Raw genomic sequence first — 19,941 nt, forward strand, 5'->3', positions numbered from 1 at the left:
TGCTGTGCTTTTCCAGCACCACACTAATCTGGAGTGTTCAAGACTCTGTATAAAAAAAATTGCCCCTTACATCTGCTTTTAACTGCCCCTTCACCTTAAATGCCTGCCCCCTAGCATTAGACATTTCAACGCTGGGAAGAAGATTCTGACCGTCAATTTATCTACGTATCTCCTAATTTTATCACATAGTTTGCCATTAGACACGACCTTTTGTTCGACACTAACAGTCTCCATTAACTAGTCAGATCGTTATCAACTCCTTTGTCTGTCCAACTGTTCTTCTCTCTCTTTGGGCTCTGAGCCCCACCTTACTCCTTACCCTCCCCCTATTTTCTGCAATATAAACCACCATTTTGTTCGCGACATCAATTCTGAGGAAGGGTCATAATAACTCTGATTCCTCTTCACAGATTCTGCCAGACCTGCTGAGCTTCTCTCGCGACTTCTGTTTTTGTTCATAAATTTATAGACTTCTGTCAAGTTTCCCCTCAGCCTCCCCTGCTCCAGAGAAAACAACCCAAATTTTTCTAGCGTCTCCTTATAGCTCATACCCTCTAATCCAGGCAGCATCCTGATAAACCTCTTTTGCATCCTCTCTAAAGCCTTCACATCCTTCCTGTAATGTGGTGACCAGAATTGAACACAATACTTGAAGTGTGGCCTAATCAAAGTCTTAAAAACTGCAAGTCCTGACTCTTGGACTCTATTCCCTGTCCAATAAAGGCAAGCAGGCCATCTGGTTACTTTACCATCTTATTGACTTGCTTGGCCATTTTCAGGGAGTTGTGTATTTGTTTAGGGTTCTGCCATTATCTGTATACTTTTCCTTAGGATTTGATCTTCCAAAGTGCAGGACCTCACACTTACTCAGATGAAATTCCATCCACCATTTCTCCGCCCACAACTCGGCCAATCTTTGTATCATCTGCAAACTTACTCAGCCACCCAGCCACATTTTCATCCAAGTCACTCACATATGTCACAAACAGCAGTGGCCCCAGGATGGATCCCTGCAGAATTCCACTAGTCATGGACCTCCAGCCAGAAAAATAACTTTCCAACTCTGCCCTTTGCCTTCTATGGGCAAGTCAATTCTGAATCCACGTGGCCAATTATATGTTGATCCCATGCATCTTAATCTTCTAGGTGAGCCTCCTCTGAGGGACCTTACTAAAAACCCATGTGGACAACATCCACTGCTCTACCCTCATCGATCACCTTTGTCATCTCCTCGAAAAACTTAATCAGGTTACTCGGACATGACCTGCCCTGCACAAAGCCATGCTGACCATCCCTAATTAGGCCATGACTTTCCAAATGCACGTAAACACCGAGAACTCTCTACAATAGCTCCCCAACCACTGATGTGAAACTCACCGGTCTACCATTCCCTGAATTATCCCTATTTCCCTTCCTGAACTTCTTTCTTGATCTCAAAATGCCCTCGCGTATTAGCATGCTCTGCACGTTCCATACCCTTCTCGTGGGGGAATACCGAGGCAAAGTACTCATTTAGGACCCTGTCTCCCATATCGTCTGCCTCCAAACACAAGTTCCCTCCTTTATCCTTGAGTGGTTCTCCCTTCTCCCTCATTAGCCTTTTGCTTTTACTGTATGTATAGAATACCTTGGGATTTTCTTTAACCCTTCTTGCCCAGGTCAATTCATAGCCCCTTCTTGCTCTCTGAATTTCCTGTTTGAGTGCTTTCCTCCTTTCATTTATACTCCTCAGTGGCCCTGTCCGATTTTAGCTTCCTTAACCTTATATCTGCTTCTTTTTACCTTTTGACTAAAGTCACAACCTCCCTCGTTATGCAAGGGTTGTCATCCTAGTCCTTCCTCCTTACTACAACATACTGGTCCTGAACCCTGATCAGTAGGTCTTTAAACAGCTCCCACATAACAAACGTGGACTTGCCCAATTACAGCTCCTCAGCTCCTGCCTAATATTTATGTAATTTGCTTGCCCCCAATTTGGTAACTTCCTGCAAGGTCCTGAGTATCCAGGCAAAATGATGTCTGACATAGGCACACCAGGATAACAGAACCAAATGCAGAGTTTAGTGTTACTACTACAGAGAAGGTGCAGACAAAAGTCAACTCTAATAAATAAGAGGTGCATTCAGAAGTCTGATAACAGTGGGGAAGAAGCTGTTCTTGAATCTGTTGGTATGTGTTTTCAAATTTTTGTATCTTCTATATGATGGGAGAGTGTGGAAGACAGTGTAACTAGGGTAGGAGGGGTCTTCGGTTATGTTGGGTGCTTTCCTGAGGCAGGGTCATTGAAGGTTTGTGTATTATAAATGGGGATACAGAGTACAGGACATCAGACATTGTTTTAGGATGTTTTTAAATGTTTAAATGTTGTTAATGTACCTGCGTCAACCACTTCCACTGGCAGCTCATTCCATATCTGTACCACCCTCTGTGTAAAAATGTTGGCCCTCAGGTTCGCTTTTCCTCTTTCCCTCTAACCTTAAACTGATGCACTTCAGCTCTCAATTCCCCAACCCTGGGAAAAAGACTGAGTGTATTTACCCTATCCATGTCTCTCATGATGTTATACACCTCTATAAGATCCTCCTCAGTCTCCTACATTCTAAAGAAAAATGTTGTGGCTTGTCCAATCTGTCTATAAAACTCAGACCCTTGAGTTCTGGCAACATCCTTGTAGAATAAAGAACATTACAGCACAGGAACAGGCCCTTCGGCCCTCTAAGCCTGTGCCAATCTAGATTCTCTACCTAAACCTGTTGCCTTTTTTCTAAGGATCTGTATCCCTCTGCTCCCTGCCCATTCATGTATCTGTCTAGATACATCTTAAATGACGCTGTTGTGCCCACCTCTTCTGGCAATGCGTTCCAGGCAGCCACCACCCTCTGCGTGAAGAAATTTCCACGCATATCTCCCTTAAACGTTTCCCCTCTCACCTTGAACTCGTGACTTTTAATTTTCTTCAGCACTCTTTCCAGTTTAATATCATCCTTTCTATAGCAAGGTGACCAAAACTGAACACAATACTCGAAGTGCAGCCTCACCAACATCCTGCATAACTGCAACATAACTTCCCAACTTCTATACTCAATGCCCTGCCTGATGAAGGCCAGTGTGCCAAAAACCTTCTTCACTGCACTGTCTATCTGTGACCCCACTTTCAGAGAATCATGCACCTGAACTCCAACATCCCAATGTTCTTAACTACACTCGTTAAGGCCCCACCATTCACCATGAAACTCCTAACTTGATTTGACTTTCCAAAATGCAAGACCTCACACTTATTTATATTAAACTCCATTAAACTTCTCGGCCCACTCCCCCAGCTGATCAAAGTCCTAATGCAATTTCCTCTGTCCACGATACCACCTATTTTAGTGTCTTCAACAAACTTACTAATCATGCCTTGTACATTCTCATCCAAATCATTGATATAGATAACAAACAGCAATGGATCCAGCACTGACCGTGAGGCACTCCACAAGTCACAGGCCTCCAGTCTGACAAGCACCCTTCCACTGTTGCCCCCTGCTTCCTACCATCAAGCCAATTTTGTAACCAATTACCCAGCTCCCCCCTGGATTCCATGCGACCTAATCTTCCAGAGCAGGAGAAAGTGAGGACTGCAGATGCTGGAGATCTGAGCTGGAAAATGTTTCTTTAAGAAGGGCTTATGCCCGAAACATCGATTCTCCTGTTCCTCGGATGCTGCCTGACCTGCTGCGCTTTTCCAGCAACACATTGTTCAGCTCTAATCTTCCAGAGCAACCTACCATGTGGAACCTTATCAAAGGCCTTACGAAAATCCAAATGATTACATCTCTGCCCTGCCCTCATCAACCTTCCTGGTCACTTTATCAAAGAACTCTAACAAATTTGTGAGGCATGATCTCCCACTCACAAAGCTGTACTCCTAATCAAACCCAGTCTTTCCAAATGCATGTATATATTATCCCTCAGAATCTACTCAAATAACTTAGTTCCCAGGTTTTCTTTGCAGCCCTTCTTGAATAACGGGACAACATTCACTACCCTCTCGTCTTCTGGGACCTCAACCGTGGCTTACGATGATGCAAAAGTATTAGCCAGGGCTCCCACTATTTCTTCTCTCGCAGGGTTCTTGGATATATCTAGTCAGCACCAGGAGATTTATCCACCTTCATATATTTTAATACATCCAACACCTCCTCTACTGTGATATGGACTGTTCCCCAAGATATGACTACTAACTTCTCCAAGACTTCATGTCTTTCTCCATGATAATCACAGGGGAGAAATATTCATTGAGGGCCTCATCACCTCCTGCGGTTCCACACATAAATGTCCACTATGGACCTTGAGTGGTTCTATTCTCTCTCTTTAGTTATTCCTCCTTTTTTCAGGTCAAAGTCTCAATATTTCTTGCCATCCAGTGTTCCCTATTCCTGCCAATCTTGCCCTTCACCCTCACACGAGATTACAGACCTTGAACTCTTGCTATCTCACTTCTAAAGGCCTCCCACTGGCCAGAGGTCCCTTTGCCTGCAAACAAACTACTCCAATTAACCCCTGCAAGCCCCACTCTCCTTGCCCCAATTTAGAACTTAAACCTTTGGACCAGTTTTGTCCCACTCCATCACTATTTTAAAACGTGGTCCCAAAGTGCTCCCTCACTGTCACCTCAGTTACCTGCCCTGCCCTATTTCCCAAGAGGAGGTCGAGTTTTGCTCCTTCCCAAGTAGGGCCCTCTATACACTGCTTGAGGAAACATTCCTAATGCACAAAACAAATTCCACCCCATCTAAGCCTTTAATGCTCTGGCAGTCCCAGTCTTTGTTTGGAAAATTAAAATGCCCCACTATGACAACGCTCCTGCTCCCAATCTCCCTCTATATTTGTTTCTCTAATTCCCATTGACTCTATTTGGGGGCCTATAGTATAACCCCAATAATGTCGCTATCCCCTTCTAATTTCTTAGCTCCACCCTCAAAGCCTCACTGAACGATCCTTCAGTTATTTCATCTCTGACTACTTGCTGTGATATTCGTCTTAATCAAAAATACAACTCCCCCTCCCCTCTTTCCAGCACCTCTGTCCCACCTAAAAGTACCTGCACCCTGGCACATCAAGCTGCCAATCCTGTCCCTCTCTTAGCCAAGTTTCTGTAATAGCTGTAATATCCCAGTCCCACGTACCTATCCACGCCCTGAGTTCATCCAACATACCTGTCAGCCCTCTTGCATTGAAATAGATGCAATTTAATCCAAAAGGCATCCCTCGCTCAGTGTTCCAGCTGCCCTGTCTCTTTAATTTCTGATACTCTATTTCCTTCTAGCCTCACACTTATCTCCCGACTGTTAAGAATCTCACTTCCCTGTCAATCTACTTTAACCCCTCTGTAGTAAACTTGGCCACCAAGATATTGGTCCCCCTCCAGTTCAGGTGCAACCCAACCCTCTTGAACAGGTCACCACTGCCCCAGAAAAGATCCCAATGTTCTTAAAACCTGAATCCCTGCATCCTGCACCAGTTCTTTAGCCACACATTTATCTGCCATACCCTCCTACTCTTACCCTCACTAGCATGTGGCACTGGAAGTAATCCACAGATTACCACCGTCGAGGTCCTGGATTTTAAAGGATTTTCTGAGCTCACTATAATCACTCTGCAGGACCTCATCCCTATTTCTACCAATGTCATCAGTGCCAATGTGCACAATGACGTCTGGCCCTTAAGAATGTTCTTCCAGAGGTGACCTCATAGTGGTTTATAAAATCATGAGGGGCATAGATAAGGTGAATAGCAAAGGCCTTTTCTCCACATTAAGGGGTGTCCAAAATGAGAGGACATCGGTTTAAATGTGAGATGGGTAAGATTTAAAAGGGGCAACATTTTCTCACCAAGCGTGGCACCTATGTACAGCAAGCTTCCAGAGGGTGTGGTAGATGCAGTTACACCATTTAAAAGATATTTCGACAGGTACGTGAACAGGAAAAATTTAGAGGGATGGGGGCCGAATGCAGACAAATGATACTAGTTTAGTTTGGAAAGCCTGGTTGGCATGGGTGCATTGGATCAGAGGGTGTGTTTCCGTGCTGTATGACTCCATGTCTATGACTTACTGGCTAACTACATTCTGGAAGCCTCGGCAATGAAGTGACAAAAGGACACGGCTAGTCGGATCAGCCTGGTGGAAGTTTGCAATTGTTGGTACACCAGCAAGACAAAGAAAGCACAGATCGTTAGTCTCAGAGACTGCAACATTAACAAAAGCAACATATCAAAGTGATTAAAAGTAATTAACTTTCTCTTAAGGTGTTCAGTGGGTATTAACCAGAAAGGTAGAAACTTCTCCATTAACCATTACGTTTGGACCAGAAGTCGGCCAATCAGCCCAACAAGTCTGTTCTGCCATTCAATGAGATCATGTCTGCTCTGAAAATCCTCAATTCTGCTTTCCAGATTCTCTTATTGATAGAAATATCTATCGCAACCTTGAAAATACTTTCTGACCCAATCTCAACAGCGCTCTGCAGTCACTACTGTCTGGGAGAAGAAATTCCCCCTCATCTCTGTCTTAAATATGTGACTTCTCTGGTCCTGAACTCTCCCACAACGGGAAGTAACTTCTTTGCATCTGCTCTGTCATGTCTCTGCAGATTCTTGTATGTTTCAATAAGGTTTGATTATCTACAGTGTGGAAACAGGCCCTTCGGCCCAACTAGTCCACACCGACCCTCCGAAGAGTAACCCATTTCCCTCTGACTAATGCACCTAACACTATGGGCAATTTAGCGTGGCCAATTCACCCTGACCTGCACATCTTAGGACTGTGGGAGGAAACCCACACAGACGTGGGGAGAATGTGCAAACTCCACACTGTCGCCCGAGGCTGGAATCGAACCTGGGATCCTAGTGTTGTCAGGGAGCAGTGCTAACCACTGAGCCACTGTGCCACCCCATTAATTTGCCTGTCATTCATTTAAATTTAAATGAGTACTGCCCCGACCTACTCAACATCTCCCCATAAGACAGTCCCTCCACATCTGGGATCAGTCCAATGAACCTTAACTGACAATGAATGCCAGGGTATTTTCTAAACCCTCCCCACCGCACCTTGAACCTGTGCCTCCCAGTAATTGACCCCTCCACCCTGTGAATAAGCCTCGTACTTTCCACTCTATCTATACCATTCACAATCTTATAAACTCCTATGAGGTCATCCCATAACCTCCTATGTTCCAGTGAAAACAAACCCCAGTCGAGCCAACCTTTCTTCCGAGCTAAAAATCCCCCATATCAGGCAACGTCCTGGTAAATCTTTTCTGTATCCTCTCGAAAGCAACAACGTCCTTTTGGTAGTGAGGTGACCAGAGCTGGACACAAGTCAGGTTTTTGCTTTACACAATGTTGAAGGTTTCCCGACAGTAAATGGCCATTTCCTGGAAGTAATTTACTTGGTAATCCCTCTTCACCACTTTGCCTGCCCAGGAGAAACTACTCATAGCATTCCAGCCGAGTTCTGACCAGTGCCTTGCACAAGAGCAAGACATCCCTATTTTGATGACCCATTCCCTTTGGAATAAAGGCCAACATTCCATTTTTGCCTTCTCTATGACTCATTGAACCTGTTGTGAGCTTTTTGGGGATTCATATATTAGATCTCCCAGATCCCCCTGTTCTGTAGATTTCTGCAGTGTTACTCTATTGCTTTTCCTACCAAAGTCCCTAGCCTCACATTAAATCATTGCTCACTGGGCAGCATTACGTGATCGAAGCCCCTCTGCTATTTGAAGAGTTTAAATCCTGACCTTATGAAATAGTCCGTCTGAAACATCAACGCCACAACAGCAGCAAGAGAAAATAAAACTCCAGCCCGACACTCGGATTTGCATAAACCAAATGAAAAGTATGAAGTATACGTTTCCCCAAAATCTGAGGTTTTTGTGTTTGTCTGAAAAGCATGTCCAAAACTGCTGTCAACTCTCAGCCTGCTGTACTCATGTAGATTTTGACTTATGATTGCAGGAGGCCTCCTGCGCCCTCCCCCCCCCAGCTACCCCTCCAGCCTGGCTCTGCACTTGACCCCTCACTCTGCTCCTGCTCTTGCACCCCTCTAACCCCTTTACTGGACCCTGAATGCTAACACTCATGAATTACTGAGCCTATTTTACACCACTCCAGGACTGAATGCAAGAATAAATAACTCTTGGACAACATTTTCACAGAGGACTTGCTGAGCCCCACTTTAACGACTGACTTCACACAAACGGCAACAGGGTTTGGGGGAAAAAGAGTTTCTTAAAGTTAAATTTGACCTGCTTATGGACAGAAGGCTTGGGAAATGAAGGGGCCTTGTCTATCTTTCTCTCTCTCAGTGGCTGTAACAATGGGTGAAATAGGATTGAGAAAAAGGTTACAAAGAAAGATTCAGCAATGCTGGAATTGCCAATAAGACCATGAAGGTGTTTTCTTTTTAAAATGATGTGTAGTTCTGATGTCGAGCTGGCAGAGTCACAGAGTCATAGGGATGTACCGCATGGAAACAGACCCTTCGGTCCAACCCGTCCATGCCGACCAGATATCCCAACCCAATCTAGTCCCACCTGCCAGTACCCGGCCCATATCCCTCCAAATCCTTCCTATTCATATACCCATCCAAATGCCTCTTAAATGTTGCAATTGTACCAGCCTCCACCACTTCCTCTGGCAGCTCATTCCATACACGTACCACCCTCTGTGTGAAAAAGTTGCCCCTTAGGTCTCTTTTATATCTTTCCCCTCTCACCTTAAACCTATGCCCTCTAGTTCTGGACTCCCTGACCTCAGGGAAAAGACTTTGTCTATTTATCCTATCCATGCACGTCATGATTTTATAAACCTCTATAAGTTCACCCCTCAGCCTCTGACACTCCAGGGAAAACAGCCCCAGCCCATTCAACCTCTCCCTATAGCTCAAATCCTCCAACCCTGGGAACAGCCTTCCAACTATTTTCTGAATCCTTTCAAGTTTCACAAAATCTTTCCAATAGGAAGGAGACCAGAATTGCACACAATATTCCAACAGTGGCCTAACCAATGTCCTGTACAGCTGCAACATGATCTCCCAACTCCTGTACTCAGTACTCTGACCAATAAAGGAAAGCATAACAAACGCCTTCTTCACTATCCTATCTACCTGCGACTCCACTTTCAAGGAGCTATGAACTTGCACTCCAAGGTCTCTTTGTTCAGCAACACTCCCAAGGACCTTACCATTAAGTGTATAAGTCCTGCTAAGATTTGCTTTCCCAAAATGCAGCACCTCGCATTTATCTGAATTAAACTCCATCTGCCACTTCTCAGCCCATTGGCCCAACTGGTCCAGATCCTGTTGTAATCTGAGGTTAACCCTCTTCGCTGTCCACTACACCTCCAATTTTGGTGTCATCTGCAAATTTACTAACTGTACCTGTTATGCTCGCATCCAAATCATTTATGTAAATGACAAAAAGTAGAGGGTTTGCTCAGGTTATGGAAAGGAAATGATGAAGGAAATCAGGAATTTACTAGCAGGGGGATCGAGAACAGGAGACATACCTTTACGTCACTGTGTGAACCGGAGAAAGAAGCAGAGACATTAGTTTAGACAAAGACAGGAAAGAGGAGTTACCTCAGACTCCAGCTCCAGTCGTGGCATTGACACAGCTCGTCCTTGGTTTTCGATGGGGAGGTAATGGCTGTTGTGGGGATACCGCAGTCTGCCTTTTTCTAGCTCCTAGTACGTCACAAATTAAAGATGCACAGCCCAGATTAGTGCAATATACTCCACTAACAATCGAAATGTACCTTTCCAAATCAGTAGTCTGGCCACAATTGAAGTATTGGGTTCACTTCTGAGCACCTTGTTCAAGGAAGGATGTTAAAATCCTGTAGAGACTTCAAAGGAGATTTAAGGAATGATACCAGGAATGAGGGATTTTAGATACAAGGAAAGATTAGACTTATTCTCCTCTAGATTAGATGAGATTCCCTACAGTGTGGAAACAGGCCCTTCGGCCCAACAAGTCCACACCGACCCTCTGAAGAGTAACCCACACAGACCCATTTCCCCCTGACTAATGCACCTAACACTATGGGAATTTAGCATGGCCAATTCACCTGACCGGCATATTTTTTGGAACGTGGGAGGAAACCGGAGCACCCGGAGGAAACCCACGCAGACACGGGGAGAATGTACAAACTCCACACGGACAGTTGCCCGAGGCTGGAATCGAGCCTGGGTCCCTGGCGCTGTGAGGCAGTAGTGCTGACCACTGAGCCACTGTGCCGCCCAGAGAAGGTGAATTGGTGATTTTATTGAGGTGTTCAAAACTATAGACAATTTTTATTGATATTCTGTTTCCATTCATTGGTCTATCACTAATATGGGCTCACACGATTTCAAGATTGTCAGCAAGACAGCTAGGAGTGAGATGAGGAGAAACTTGTTTACTTAGACAGTTGGAAAGTTTTGGAAGGTGCTGCCTGGGAGAGTAGTGGAGGTGGATTCCAAAAGAAAGCTGGATATATATTTGAAGGTCATGAAGTTCGAAGGCTGTGGAAATCGGACTGGAGAATGGGACCACTGGCTAGCTCTTTCTGGAGCCGGTGCAGGCATGGTGGTTCAAATGACCACCTTCTGTGCTGTCAAATGCCATGATTCCCTGACCACAAACCTTACTTCCTATTCTCCCGTCTTTTGGTCACATTTCTGTTGCCAGAGGCTGAAACCGAACCCAAACACAAAGCCATCGTGCCAGAAATGAAAAATGAATGTTTTACGTAGTGAATTAACCAGACAATCATCACCTGTGAATTGCACTGTGCTTGAATCTAGATAGAACATAGAACATTGAACAATACAGCACAGAACAGGCCCTTCGGCCCACGATGTTGTGCCGAACTTCTATCCTAGATTAAGCACCCACCCATGTACCTATCCAAATGCCGCTTAAAGGTCGCCAATGACTCTGACTCTACCACTCCCACGGGCAGCGCATTCCATGCCCCCACCACTCTCTGGGTAAAGAACCCACCCCTGACATCTCCCCTATACCTTCCACCCTTCACCTTAAATTTATGTCCCCTAGATATAGGACAAGTTAACATAGAAAGGTTTGTTGATGTAATTATCAAAAGGTTCTCTGAGCAATTTATTGACTTTAAGGAATTTTTGTTTTAACACTCAGCAAATTGCACATTTATACACGTCAGAGCATTGTTGGTCAATTTTGATTTGCTTTTGAAATGTCGGGCAGCAAATTCATGAAAGGTGCTTTTTTTGCTGGTGGACTCATGACTTGCGACTTGCCTGAGCATGAAGCCAGCAAATACATCCCCCTGTATTTCATTTTAAATGATTCTGGGGGGGGAATGAATAAAATGGACAGTGGGGAAGGGGAGAGAGGCAGCTGAATGTACACTAGGGCTATGGAGAGTGAGGTGGGAGAACAGATAATGGCTTTTCCTTCCCACTGTCCCCTGACCTCTCTCTCTTCTCATCGCAACCACCCATCTCCCCTCAAACACCTCCCCAAGCACCCCCCGCCGACTCGTCACTTCCCCTTCCTGGTCCTACCCTCCATCCCTCACCTGAACTGGAAGTGGCACCGTGTCTCTTTACCACCTCCACACCCCCAAACTGTCATTTCTTTTCCCTCCACTCACTCTAAATCCAACCCACCCCCCTCCCCACCCCACCCGATTGCTCCAATGCTCCACACCCCCCAGCCCCTTCCCACCTCGGTGACTCAGCAGAGTCAGCAACACAGTCTAATCTTCAATACGGCCAGCCCTCGCGGCAGCAATGGTGCATCTATCAGACCCAACGGACATTCAAGAATCCTGTCTTGGCCCTGTGGAATACACAGCCTTTTCCAGACACGCACCTTGATCTGCTCTGATCCCGAGTTCGGATACAAGCTGATTCCTTACCTTTAGCCGCTGGTCACGGAATTCCTCGGCTTGCCGTGTTGACATCCTACTATGCTGGAACATAATCGATGGGGGCAAGGGCACCAGAGGGGCAAACTCACTTCGGCTATCCCTGCGAGGGGCATTGGAATGAAAGACAGAATCCACATAAGCGCCACTCGCAACCGCAGCTTGTTCCGAATCGTTTGACAGACATTGAACTTCTTTGGAGGACTGGTCGCGATCGCCTGGTGAGGAACTGTTTAGGACACTTCCCGACAAGGATGATTCCCAAAAGCAGCAATATCAGAATAACTGGGCAACCTGCTGTTTGGGGAATTAAAGACATGGAGCAGCGTGCACATGTCAGTGATTGGAATTTGCCACTGGATCGCTTCCCTGAGAGGATAGAGGGGCGCTCAGTTTGACATCTCATCTGAGAGACGTCTCTACAACAGTGCAGCATTCTCTCATCACTGACCCTCCGACAGTGCAGCACTCCCTCATCACTGACCCTCTGACAGTGCGGCACTCCCTCATCACTGACCCTCTGACAGTGCGGCACTCCCTCATCACTGACCCACCAACAGTGCGGGAATCCCTCAGTACTGACCCACCAACAGTGCAGCACTCCCTCAGTACTGACCCACCAACAGTGCAGCACTCCCTCAGCACTGACCCACCAACAGTGCAGCACTCCCTCAGCACTGACCCACCAACAGTGCAGCACTCCCTCAGCACTGACCCACCAACAGTGCGGCACTCCCTCATCACCGACCCACCAACAGTGCTGCACTCCCTCAGCACTGACCCACCAACAGTGCAGCATTCTCTCATCACTGACCCACCAACAGTGTGGGACTCCCTCATCACCGACCCACTAACAGTGCAGCACTCCCTCAGCACTGACCCACCAACAGTGCAGCACTCCCTCAGCACTGACCCAACAACAGTGTGGGACTCCCTCAGCACTGACCCACAAACAGTGTGGCACTCCCTCAGCACTGAACCACCAACAGTGTGGCACTCCCTCAGCACTGAACAACCAACAGTGCAGCACTCCCTCAGCACTGACCCACCAACAGTGCGGCACTCCCTCAGCACTGACCCACCAACAGTGCTGCACTCCCTCATCACTGACCCACCAGCAGTGCTGCACTCCCTCATCACTGACCCACCAACAGTGCAGCACTCCCTCAGCACTGACCCACCAACAGTGTGGCACTCCCTCAGCACTGACCCACCAACAGTGCTGCACTCCCTCAGCACTGACCCACCAACAGTGCGGCACTCCCTCAGCACTGACCCACCAACAGTGCGGCACTCCCTCAGCACTGACCCACCAACAGTGCTGCACTCCCACAGCACTGACCCACCAACAGTGCGGCACTCCCTCATCACTGACCCACCAACAGTGTGGCACTCCCTCAGCACTGACCCACCAACAGTGTGGCACTCCCTCAGCACTGACCCACCAACAGTGTGGCACTCCCTCAGCACTGACCCACCAACAGTGCGGCACTCCCTCAGCACTGACCCACCAACATTGCGGCACTCCCTCAGTACTGACCCACCAACAGTGCGGCACTCCCTCATCACTGACCCACCAACAGTGCGGCACTCCCTCAGCAATGACCCACCAACAGTGTGGCACTCCCTCAGCACTGGCCCACCAACAGTGTGGCACTCCCTCAGTACTGACCCACCAACAGTGTGGCACTCCAACATCACTGACCCACCAACAGTGTGGCACTCCCTCAGCACTGGCCCACCAACAGTGTGGCACTCCCTCAGCACTGGCCCACCAACAGTGTGGCACTCCCTCACTACTGACCCGCCAACAGTGCAGCATTCTCTCATCACTGACCCACCAACAGTGTGGCACTCCCTCATCACTGACCCACCAACAGTGCGGCATTCTCTCATCACTGACCCACCAACAGTGCGGCACTCCCTCAGCACTGACCCACCAACATTGCGGCACTCCCTCAGTACTGACCCACCAACAGTGCGGCACTCCCTCATCACTGACCCACCAACAGTGCGGCATTCTCTCATCACTGACCCACCAACAGTGCGGCACTCCCTCAGCAATGACCCACCAACAGTGTGGCACTCCCTCAGCACTGGCCCACCAACAGTGTGGCACTCCCTCAGTACTGACCCACCAACATTGCGGCACTCCCTCAGTACTGACCCACCAACAGTGTGGCACTCCCTCAGCACTGACCCACCAACAGTGCGGCATTCTCTCATCACTGACCCACCAACAGTGCGGCACTCCCTCAGCACTGACCCACCAACAGTGCGGCACTCCCTCAGCACTGACCCACCAACAGTGTGGCACTCCCTCAGCACTGACCCACCAACAGTGAGGCACTCTCTCATCACTGACCCACCAACAGTGCGGCACTCCCTCAGCACTGACCCACCAACAGTGCGGCATTCCCTCAGCACTGACCCACCAACAGTGCGGCACTCCCTCAGCATTGACCCACAAACAGTGAGGTACTCCCACAGCACTGACCCACCAACAGTGCTGTGCTCCCTCATCACTGACCCATCAACAGTGCGGCACTCCCTCAGCACTGACCCACCGACAGTGCCGCACTCCCACAGCACTGACCCACCGACAGTGCCGCACTCCCACAGCACTGGCCATCCGATACTGCGGCATTACCTGAGCACAGACCAGTTGACAGTGCAGCACTCCCTGAGCCCTGCACTGCACTCTCAGTCTAGATGATGTGCTCATGTCTCTGGAGTGGGAAGTGAAGGAACAACATTGTGACTCCCAGGGCAGAGCTGCTCCCACTGAGGCCCAGCTGATGGTCCAATACATTATCGGGTTTTGCTGATTTTGTTTTTGCATTCATCCACAAGATGGGGGTGTATCTGTCTAGGCCAGCATTTATTGCCCATTCCTAACTGCCCAGAGGATAATTAAGAATCAACCACCTTGTTTGGATCTGGAATCACATGTAGGCCAGGCCAGGCAAGGACAGCAGTTTCCCATCTTAAAGGACATTAATGAAGTAGATGGGTGTTTTCCAACAATTGACACCAGTTTCATGGCCATCATTAGACACTTAAACGCCACATGTTTTTTATCACTACATTCAAATTCCACCTCCTGCCCATGACAGAATTTGAACCCATGACCTGGGTTTCACAATCAACAGACCAGCAATAATACCGCTAGGCCATCGTCACCCCTTATAAGGTAAGCAGCTTCTCCACACACTCACAAGTGGGGAGATTGACCAAGACGGTCACAGCGACAAGAGATTGGCTTGCAGCAATTCTTAAAGAGAACATAGTTCCGAGCCAGAAGCCCATCTGACAACGGGCTCAACTGGAACAGGCCGAGCGTCCGGCCGCTGCGGAGGGGCGAGCAAGCTCAGGAACGACTGGGAAAGGGCGTGGAGGGCCTGGAGTAGGTTAGGGGGTGATCAGGAGTTAATAAAGAGATGGACGGTCACCAGTGAGTGAATGGTGTGGAGGGTCAGGAGTGGGGCAAAGGGATATTGGGGGGGTTAAGTAAGTGGGCAATCGAATATAACCTGGGAAAATGCTTTTTCAGTTGGGAGGGGGTGTCAAGGGGCGGGGGACAGAGTATTTCGAAATGGACAGAAATTGCAGACCAGCTACAACACAAAGATACTTGAGAGCATTTGTGCACCGATCACCAAAAGGGTAGGGCAGTGGATTCTGTCTCCAAGAACTTTACAAAAGCATTTGACAAGGTCCCTCACAGTGGACTGGTCCAGAAGGTTAAGTCACATGAGATGATTGGTGAGTTGGCAAGTTGGATGTAAAATAGGCTTGGTCTTAGAAGATAGGGAGTAGTTATGAAGAGTGACCAGTGACCAGTGGTTTTCCAAAGATCAGTGCTAGGACCTCTGGGGTTCTTCATAATTATGTAAATAACTTGGATACAAATGTAGGTGTTTTGATGTTTGCAGATGGCATGAGAATTGGTGGAGCTGTGGATGGTGAAGAAGGTTATGAAAGAATACAGCAGGGTCTGGGTCAGTCCGAAAGTTGGGCAAAGAAATGGCAGACGGAGTTTAATCTGGACAAGTGTGAATTGTATTTCAAGAGGTCAATTGCAAGAAGGAAGTATACAGTTAATAGCAGGACCCTTACGAGCATTGACATACAGAGGGTCCTTGGGCTGCAAGTCTGGAGCTCACTTAAAGTGACAACACAAGTGGACAAGGGGGTTAAAGTAAGCCTATGCCATGGTGGTCTGCAGCAGGTGGGGCATCGAGTGAAAAAGCTGGCAAGCCATGTTACAGATGTTAAAAAAAACGTTCGGCACATTTTAGAGTTTTGTGTGGAGTTCTGGTTGCCATACTATAGGAAGGATATAAGGATTTGCAGAGGGTTGCAAAGAGATTAACCAGGATGTTGCCTGGTTTGGAGCATTTAAGCAACAAGGAGAGGTTGGACAAACTTGGATTGTTTTCGCGACAGCATTACAGTCGGAGGGGTAACCTGACACAATTATACAAAATTATTGATAGGGTGGATAGTCAGAGCTTTTTCTCAGGATGGAAATGTCAAAGACGAGGGGGCTTAGGGTTAAGGGGAGAGGGGAAAAGCTCAAGAGAGATGTGCAAGGTTACAAAGTGGGTGGTTAAGTGCCTGGAATACGCTATCAAGTGAGGTAGCAATGTTTCAGAAGTACTTAGACGGAGACATGAAGAGGGCAGGCGGTGGAAGGATAGGGACCCTGTGCAGGCAGATGGGATTAATTTAAGATGGCATCATGGTTGGCACAGGCGTGGTGGGCAGAAGGACCTGTTCCTGTGCTGGCGAATGTTCTACGCCTTACTGCAATTATACAGGTGATGGTGAAGCAACACCTGGAGTACTGTGAGCAGTTTCGGTTCCTTATTTCAGGAAAGATATCACTTCAGTGGTGGCAGAGAAGTTTCAGAGGTTCAGACAAGGTTCGCTCGGCTGGTCCCTGGTCTGGAGGGGGCTGGGACTCTACTCATTGGAGTATAGCAGAATGAGAGGTGATTTCATTGAAACATCACCAGTTATTAAGGGGCTTGATCGGGTCAATGCTGAGACAATCTTTCCCCTAATGTGAGAGCCTAGCACCAAAGAGCATAGTCACAACAGAAAGGGGTGCCAAACTCAGACTGAGATGAAGAAGGATTTCTTTACTCAGCGGATTGATTGCCATGGAACTCCTTGCCACACAGGACAGCTCTTGCACATAGTTAAGGCTGAGATCGATAGACTCTTGATTAGTCAGGGAATCAACAGCTCTGGGGGTAGGGCATGAAAGTGGACGTGAGGAATGTCATATCAGCCCATGATCCTGTGGAATGGGGGAGCAGGTCTGAGGGGCTGAACAGCTTCACACTGTTCCTATTTTTTGTGGTTTCATAATCAGGATTGGGGCAGTGGGTCAGGAGTCGGTGAATGGGGTAGAGGATCAGGACTAATGACTGGATGGAGGGTGGGGAGTGGGAGAGTGTGGTGGAGGGTGAGGAGTGGGGGAGGGTGAGGAGTGGGGGAGTGTGGGGGAGGGTGAGGAGTGGGGGAGTGTGGGGGAGGGTGAGGATTGGGGGAGTGTGGAGGAGGGTGAGGAGTGGGGGAGTGTGGTGGAGGGTGAGGAGTGGGGGAGGGTGGGGGAGGGTGAGGAGTGGTGACGGAGTGGGGGAGGGTGGGGGAGGGTGAGGAGTGGGGGAGTGTGGGGGAGGGTGAGGAGTGGTGACGGAGTGGGGGAGTGTGGGGGAGGGTGAGGAGTGGGGAAGGGTGAGGAGTGGGGGAGTGTGGGGGAGGGTGAGGAGTGGGGGAGTGTGGGGGAGGGTGAGGAGTGGGGGAGTGTGGGGGAGGGTGAGGAGTGGGGAAGGGTGAGGAGTGGGGGAGTGTGGGGGAGGGTGAGGAGTGGGGGAGTGTGGGGGAGGGTGAGGAGTGGGGGAGTGTGGGGGAGGGTGAGGAGTGGGGGAGTGTGGGGGGAGGGTGAGGAGTGGGAGAGTGTGGGGGAGGGTGGGGGAGGGTGAGGAGTGGGGGAGTGGGGGGGAGTGTGGGGGAGGGTGGGGGAGGGTGAGGAGTGGGGGAGTGTGGGGGAGGGTGAGGAGTGGGGGAGGGTGAGGAGTGGGAGAGTGTGGGGGAGGGTGAGGAGTGGGGGAGTGTGGGGGAGGGTGAGGAGTGGGGGAGTGTGGGGGAGTGTGGGGGAGGGTGGGGGAGGGTGAGGAGTGGGGGAGGGTGGGGGAGGGTGAGGAGTGGGGGAGTGTGGGGGAGGGTGAGGAGTGGGAGAGTGTGGGGGAGGGTGAGGAGTGGGGCAGTGTGGAGGAGTGTGGAGGAGAGTGAGGAGTGGGAGAGTGTGGGGAGGGTGAGGAGTGGGAGAGTGGGGTGGAGGGTGAGGAGTGGGGGAGTGTGGGGGAGGGTGAGGAGTGGGGGAGTGTGGGGGAGGGTGAGGAGTGGGGGAGTGTGGGGGAGTGTGAGGAGTGGGGGAGTGTTGGGGAGGGTGAGGAGTGGGGGAGTGTGGGGGAGGGTGAGGAGTGGGGGAGGGTGAGGAGTGGGGGGTGGGGGGAGGGTGGGGGGGGGGGGAGGGGGGGGGGTGGGGGAGGGGGGGGGAGTGGGGGGGAGGGTGGGGGGGGGAGGGTGGGGAGTGGGGGGGGGGGGGGAGTGGGGGAGGGGAGGTGGGGGGGAGGGGGAGGTGTGGGGGGGTGGGGGGGGGAGGTGGGGGGGGGGGGGGTGGGGAGGTGGGGGGTGGGGGGGGTGGGGTGGGGGGAGGGGGGGGGGGTGGGTGGTGGGGGTGGGGGGGAGTGGGGGGGGGGGTGGTGGGGGGGGGGGGGGGGGTGTGGGGGGGGGGGTGGGGGGTGGGGTGGGGGGTGGGGGGTGGGGGGAGTGTGGGGGAGGGTGAGGAGTGGGGGGAGTGTGGGGGTGGGTGAGGAGTGGGGGAGTGTGGGGGAGGGTGGGGTGGGGGTGGGGTGGGGGTGGGGGGAGGGTGGGGTGGGGGGGGTGGGGGTGTGGGGGTGGGTGGGAGTGGGGGGGGGGGGAGTGGGGGGGTGTGGGGGGGGTGAGGTGTGGGGGGGTGGGGGGGTGTGGGGGGGGTGAGGGGGGGGAGTGTGGGGGAGGGTGGGTGTGGGGGAGGTGGGGGGGGTGGGTGGGGGGGTGGGGTGGGGGGGTGGGGTGGTGGGGGGAGGGTGGGGGTGGGTGGGGTGGGGGAGTGGGGGGGGGGTGTGGGGGGGTGAGGGTGGGGGGGTGGTGGGGGGGGGTGGGGTGGGGGGGTGGGGGGTGTGGGGGGTGGGTGGGGGTGGGGGGTGTGGGGGGGGTGGGGTGGGGTGGGTGTGGGGGGTGTGGGGGGGGGTGGGGTGGGGGGGTGTGGGGGGGGGGTGGGGGGGGGGGGGTGTGGGGGGGGTGGGGTGGGGGGGGGGGGGGGGGGGGGTGGGGTGGGGGGGTGTGGGGGGGTGTGGGGGTGGGGGGGTGGGGTGGGGGGAGTGTGGGGGGGGGTGGGGGGTGGGGGGGGGTGTGGGGGAGTGTGGGGGGGAGGGTGGGGAGTGGGGGGGGGTGGGGGGGGGGGGTGTGGGGGGGGTGGGGGGTGGGTGAGGAGTGGGGGGGTGGGGGGGGGTGGGGTGGGGGAGTGTGGGGGAGTGTGGGGGTGGGTGGGGTGGGGGAGTGGGGGGTGGGTGAGGAGTGGGGGTGGAGTGGGTGGGGGGAGGGTGTGGAGTGGGGGGGTGGGGGGGTGTGGGGGAGGGTGGGAGTGGGGGGAGTGTGGGGGGGTGGGGTGGGAGTGGGGGGTGTGGGGGGGGGGGGTGTGGGGGAGGGTGAGGTGTGGGGGAGTGTGGGGGAGGGTGAGGGTGGGGGGAGTGTGGGGGAGGGTGAGGAGTGGGGGGTGGGGGGGAGTGTGGGGGAGGGTGAGGAGTGGGGGAGGGTGGGGGAGTGGGGGGAGGGGTGAGGAGTGGGGGGAGTGGGGGGGAGGGGAGGAGTGGGGAGTGTGGGGGAGTGTGGGGGAGGGAGGAGTGGGGGAGTGTGGGGGAGGGTGAGGGAGTGGGGGAGTGGGGG

At 51.2% G+C, this 19,941-nt stretch overlaps 1 protein-coding gene across 1 annotated transcript in view; it reads right to left on the reverse strand.

Annotated features, from left to right (window-relative positions):
• LOC140474391 (probable voltage-dependent R-type calcium channel subunit alpha-1E) overlaps positions 1–12,037 on the reverse strand; it is a gene marked incomplete at its 3' end in the record, with an annotated part of 38,009 nt that extends 25,972 nt beyond the window's left edge. Inside the window, exons 1-2 of the mRNA XM_072567691.1 lie at positions 11,929–12,037; positions 9,626–9,730 (exon numbers count right to left, since the gene is read on the reverse strand). Coding sequence (XP_072423792.1) covers positions 9,626–9,730; positions 11,929–11,991 — 168 coding nt within the window. The remainder of the gene's footprint in view (positions 1–9,625; positions 9,731–11,928) is intronic.
• Positions 12,038–19,941: the final 7,904 nt, after the last annotated feature.

This window comes from Chiloscyllium punctatum, unplaced genomic scaffold (assembly GCF_047496795.1).
Source record: "Chiloscyllium punctatum isolate Juve2018m unplaced genomic scaffold, sChiPun1.3 scaffold_981, whole genome shotgun sequence".
In the NCBI taxonomy this organism is placed as follows: domain Eukaryota; kingdom Metazoa; phylum Chordata; class Chondrichthyes; order Orectolobiformes; family Hemiscylliidae; genus Chiloscyllium; species Chiloscyllium punctatum.